The following is a 6,000-nucleotide window of genomic DNA, read 5'->3' as shown; positions in this document are numbered from 1 at the left end:
GACATGTGAATGGACCCTCATAGTAACATTATTAAAGGTTACGTTTTATCTTCATGTATATTCTAATGGATTGCCTTCCTTGTACAATGTTATAATATACATTCTATGTTAGAAAGTATATTATAGTGCATTTGTATTGTGCGGCAGTTGTGTGCGGTTCGGCTGCGATACTGCAGGTATATGGAGCGACAAGCGTTATTGGAACAAATAATTTCTACTGGTGTGATATACCAGTCGTCCCCCCAAAAAAACCTGATTGAAGCGGGGTGTTATATACAATATAGTTTCTTTATAGTGCATTTGGGTACTGTATAGTGCATTTGCGCATGCGAAAATTATATTGCCGATATTTTGCATTGAAAAAAATAATGAATGGAGATCGCAAATTTGAATAATACATCTGGTATATGTCCCTGTCCATGTTGTGGGATTATTTGTGCACTTCTAGTAATTATTTCTTGGCTGCAAATACGAGCTGAATGTTTTTCAGGTTCGCCTGCCATTAAAATGAATGGGACCTGCCGCGAACTTGCGGTTCGCGAACATTTGATCGCGTTCGCGAACCGTCCCGGCAGATCTTTGTCCATCAATACTACTTATGTTCCTGCTAAAATCTTTATATATGGGCTCTGCCCAGTAGCAGTTCTCTCGTCCTGTATTCTGGGTGTAATTCTCAGTATCTGCTCTTATTCTGTATATATGGACACTGCACAGTACCACTTCTCTTGTCCTGTATATTGGCTGTAATTCTCAGTATCTGCTCTTATTATGTATATATGGACACTGTACAGTACCACTTTTGTCCTGTATACTGGATGTAATTCTCAGTATCTGCTCTTATTCTGTATATACGGACATGGCACAGTACCACTTTTGTCCTGTATAATGGGTGTAATTCTCAATATCTTTTATTTTTATGTATATGTGGATGCTGCACAGTAACACTTGTCCTGTATGCTGGATGATTCCCAGTTTCTATTCTCATTTCTTATAAATGGACATTGCTTAGTACCATTATTCTAGATGCGTGTCCCATAAACAAAATGTGTCATACCAAGCATATGAATGTTCCACTTTTCTCCACTAAATTCTAAGGAATCCTCTGAATTATATTCTGACCAAATTCTTCGTAAAATATGCCATAAAAGATGCTTTGGGGTGTACAATCCCCCATTTGTGAGGGAATAGTCCAATTCTAGAGTGAAGGCTTCTACAACTCTTTTCCATCACTGAATATGTATCTTTATTTTAAGGAGATTTTTCAGGACATTGTGGTGATCCCAGTCCTCCAGAATCTTCAGCAGTGCTTAGCAAGCAGAGATCCTAGGTTTGATCCCTCAGAAGAGTCATTATCTAGATTTGATTTCTTCAGCCACATAAATGGGTCAGTCATAATAATCAAATACAGAACCTTTTGTGAGGATGTTGCGAACACCATAAAGAATAAAGCAAATCACAGTAAAATGATCTGGTTGTACTAGGTTATCTCTATGTCTGAGGCAGGAACTTCCTCGAAGATAGTGAGGAAAGAGAAAAATAGGTTTATTTTAGGCAGGAAGGCACACAGAGCTCCATAGAGGATGCAGGCTGCAGATACTGTATTTCTCCACAGTATATGTCAACAGGTCTTCCTTGTTTTACTTGAGCAGACTGCGCATCTCACACCTCTACTGATCAGAGTGATTGCGACTTATGCAAACTAATAAGACACAGCAACATAAGCATCTCTCCACAAATGTGATGTATAACCATGGGAGATATGTACCTGCCATTAGAGAAGAGGTAGGAGGCTGGCTCCTGGAGATGAACTCTGTGTGCAGCGTCCAGAAAGCAACACGTTTGAATCCCCAACCCATCATCAATCTAGAAATCAGTGGGGCCACCATATTCCATCTATCAAGCATTAGATGCAGCATTTCTGCCATAACAAATAAAAACCACAAACCTAAACCGTATTAAGCAAATGCATCCATTTAATCACAGTTCAGGAGGAAAAATAAAAAAGGACAGAAAAAAAAAAAAAGAAAAAAAGAAAAAGAAAAAGAGGCAGTGACCAGATAAATGGTAACACTAAGATAAGTGCTTCCTGTGGAGACCCAGGCAACAAGAGTGAAATCCAACTGTTCAATAAATTAATTCCTATTGGATGGGCACAGATGAGAATCTTCACCCTCAGAACCAGCGTACAGGCACTGGGCACGGTGGCACTAACCAAAGTAGAACGGCTGCATCGTAAAGTCCAAGACCAATACACTGACCATGCAGCAACCTTCAGACAACTCCACAATGACCCCATGGAAGTTATGCCTCACACCAATGTCACGCTTGCAACCTGCAGATATCCCTGGAGGAACTGGAGCGCCTCTGCATTCAGACTGGTGCTGATCATGGAGGGGACCTAGAAGACAGGAAACTGCATGAGTGCTGCACAGCAGGAAAGCATCATGAATGTACTCCCTAATGAGGATCTTACCCGCCCAGGACAGGAGGCAGACAGCTTGTGAAGAGATTGTGCCAGGAGGATTTTGGGATTGCTGACCATGTTCCCTATAGGATCATGCTCTTTTTTGCCAGCGAAAGCCAACTGGGAGAAGGCTGTCTGGTACCCGGGGGTATCTTCAATGTCAATGAAGTGCTCATCATCCGGAATAGTGTCATCTTCAGGCAGCTCAAACAGACCAATCAGAGCCTGCAATAATGGGGTCCTGAAAAAAGAGGGAGAACATCATAAATGTAGAGAATGTAAACTATACAAGTGTGAAGCTGGGAAACAGTGAATGACATCTGAGACTCAACTGCAGGTGGTGAGAAAAAACCTTAGGGCTGTATTAAACCAACATATTATCTGACAGATTTTCTGACCAATATTTGGTCAGATGGCCTATTACACACAAAGATCTTTTTTTATACTGATTGGACAGATATTGGTCGGATAATCTGTTGGTGTAATACAGCTCTCAGACTAAACATTCCCTTATCACATGAATTCACAATCAATATTCTACTGCTGTTCAGTCATCTCAAGTGACTGCTGACCAGTGGACTTCAACCAGATGTGGAGACTATTTAGAAGTACAGGTGTCAGTCTCATGATCTCCATCTCTCTATGATGGAAAAGAGTCAATGTCAGATGTCACATGTGTTCGGCCCTTACCACAGCTTGCTGTACTCTGCATCCATCATCTGAGGGCACTCTGTCAGCAGTTTGGTTATGCCAACTGCACAGATTTTCTTCTCTACTGGTCCTGATACTTTCTGGATTTCGGGGATGATGATTTTTTCGATTACCATCCCGAACATTCTGTAAGAGGAGGAGGAGGATGATGATGATTACACTGCTTACACATATCAGTGGTAGAAAAACAGCGAGCTGCATCCCCACTTATCAGCCCACCCCAGAATGAAGGCTTCAGTCCCTGCAGACTTTTACAGGCAACTGCACGTAGAGGATAGAACTAAATGAAAAGTACTAAGTAAACAAGACAATCTAGGGAGATTGGACAGACCACCAACAGACACCAGGAGCCTCCGAACATGAAGATCACACTTACTTGGGCTGAATACTGTCAACCATTTCTTGTAAACCAACAGCTCCATATTTGACGCAGTAAAGATTTAGGAAAACCAAGAAACCTGACAGAGAACATAACTGGTTACAGACAATAAGTACAACCTTTAGGTTTCCATTACACTGCACACACAGCAGCAGCTTGGAGCCCATATAACGTGTTTATACAAAGTACAGAGATGTGTCACATGAACTATTCAAAAAGCAGCAGGTTTATGTGGAGCAGAGGAGCTCACATCCTCTTCACCGTAACATCACTTACATTGTTCAACTATAAGGGCAAGCCATCACAGAATAAATCACTTTACAAATGGAAAACTCCTATGGTGATCAGTAATAAGGTCATTTAATCCTATTCATGAAATAAATCAGACACCCTTTCTGAATCATGTCAGCAAGTTTTTGGGGAGCCAATTTAAATTGTGCACTGTGTTAAATTAAAGAGATTAAATGGGTTCTCTTTGGACAATCCGATGAGGGTCAAAAAAAAGTCTCATGCCATACAGAGTCCCACTGCAGGGAACCCTATTAACCCACTCTAATCCGAGGAAAAAAACTTGGCAATAAGGCTACATGCACACGAACATTGTTTGTTTCAGTGTCCGTTCCGTTTTTTTTTGTGGATAGGATGCGCACCCATTCATTTTAATGGGTCCGCAAAAAATACGGACAGCACACCGTGTGCTGTCCGCATCAGTATGTCCGTACCGTAGCCCCACAAGAAAAACAGAACATGTCCTATTCTTGTCCGTTTTAGGCATTGTTACAATGGATCCGCAAAAAAAACGGATGGCATATGGAGGTCATCCGTTCCCCCCCCCCCCACACACAAAACACATACGGTCGTGTGCATGTAGCCTAAATGTTCAATTTCCCCACAGAGGAGATGAAGTATTGCACACTATCCATTCATATCAAAGGGTTTGTCTGTGTGATGCAGAAAAAGAGAGATACATCCATCATTCTTATGGTACTATATAGATATAAAGCTCATATAGATCTCACAAACCTGGACTAAAGAAAATTCACATCAGAAAATACTCATCTAATATGTGGAACTTACTCTTCACAAACTTTGTGGTTTTGGAATTCTGCAACCTCTGGAAAAGCACAATGAAGATCTGTCTCTTGTACTGATCCACACATTCTCTACAAGAAAAAGTGAAGTCGTCAGTGATAATGGGGTCACTCCACGTAAACAGAGATGAGCGGCAGCTTCCTCCCTCATCATCTCTGCTATCTGTTCCGTACTGGACGGATGAAGTTGTCTGGGAAGCCCAGTGCTAAGCCACCAATATAAAGTCATGAGAAACCCCTTTAACAGTGCCTGGCCTTGCCTTACTTACGGTGGCAAGTGCTCAACAATGCTGTTCAGTAAATAAAACCCCTGGTGGTCATTGGCTTTTGAGGCAATGAGTTTTTGGAAGACGCCAAGGAGTCCAGGCTGAAAGAAAACAAAAAACAAAACAAGTAATGAACAATGACTCAATGTGACAGCTCAGGACAACCACATAAAAATGGAATCTTAATCACATCTAGTGCTCATGGGTATGAGCATGCTCAATGCAAATCTCACATTAACATCTCTCACCCGGCAATGGGGGCAGATGTGTTTTACCCAACAGTTCTCCTGTCTGTTTTATTTGGGGGCAGGCAGATGATGGGGATCTCATGATTTAATGGTGGAAGAACAATAAATGAATCTTGGACAGTGCCGGGTCTAGGTTTCCTATCTAATTTGCCTGACTTGCATTAACGTAGCACTGGGCAATATCAGAATTAGCCCATACGGCATATTACAGAAATATTACCAAACCTGAATATGCTTACATCAAATATGAAGCCTACAGGTGAAGGCAACATGAGCATACTGACTGTACACAGTGAAAAAAAATACACGGCCACATGTTTAGAGTGCCTAACACCAGACGACCTGGGTCGAGATACACAAATTCTCCATTATCCAACACCACATCTGGATGCTTTTCAACTCTAATATACTATGGGGGTCAGAAGCTACTAAATGGTCACTTACAATTTTATCAGCGGCGTTGGCAGAAATTGTCCTCGCTCCTCTCTCCAGGTAGGCTTGTAATAGTCGCACCAGAGGGGGGATATTGCCCGTTCTCTCCCACAAAACTGGCTGCAACAAGTGTGGAAACAAGGCCATGTAGGAGGTGGGGATGTCGTCCTTGTGCATCTCCAGAAGCAAAGACATCACTTGGAATACATATGGCATAAACTCTACAGAAATAAGAGCGTTACAGAGTGCTAGTGCTACAATCTAACCTGGCAAAGAAGATCACTTAAAAAGGTTAATCAATTATGCAAATACAGCAATACTGAAATAAGCCATATCTCTGTGTGAGGAGCCTCTAGATCACTGACTGCAAGCAAAGATCTTGAAAATGGTGAGGAAGTGAAAAAGTATT

The 6,000-nt window shown here is 41.6% G+C and overlaps 1 protein-coding gene across 2 annotated transcripts in view; it reads right to left on the bottom strand.

Annotated features, from left to right (window-relative positions):
• Positions 1-1,955: 1,955 nt before the first annotated feature.
• The window catches only part of CSE1L (chromosome segregation 1 like), a 59,854-nt gene continuing 55,809 nt past the window's right edge, over positions 1,956-6,000 (bottom strand). For both annotated transcript variants that reach the window (XM_040436320.1, XM_040436321.1), the window contains exons 20-26: positions 5,604-5,812; positions 4,915-5,012; positions 4,632-4,717; positions 3,552-3,633; positions 3,155-3,301; positions 2,474-2,705; positions 1,956-2,398 (exon numbers count right to left, since the gene is read on the bottom strand). In XM_040436320.1, the coding sequence (XP_040292254.1) occupies positions 2,309-2,398; positions 2,474-2,705; positions 3,155-3,301; positions 3,552-3,633; positions 4,632-4,717; positions 4,915-5,012; positions 5,604-5,812 (944 nt within the window). In that variant the 3' untranslated portion in view covers positions 1,956-2,308. The remainder of the gene's footprint in view (positions 2,399-2,473; positions 2,706-3,154; positions 3,302-3,551; positions 3,634-4,631; positions 4,718-4,914; positions 5,013-5,603; positions 5,813-6,000) is intronic.

This window comes from Bufo bufo, chromosome 6 (assembly GCF_905171765.1).
Source record: "Bufo bufo chromosome 6, aBufBuf1.1, whole genome shotgun sequence".
Lineage (NCBI taxonomy): Eukaryota > Metazoa > Chordata > Amphibia > Anura > Bufonidae > Bufo > Bufo bufo.
This window is presented reverse-complemented; position numbering and strand designations above follow the sequence as displayed.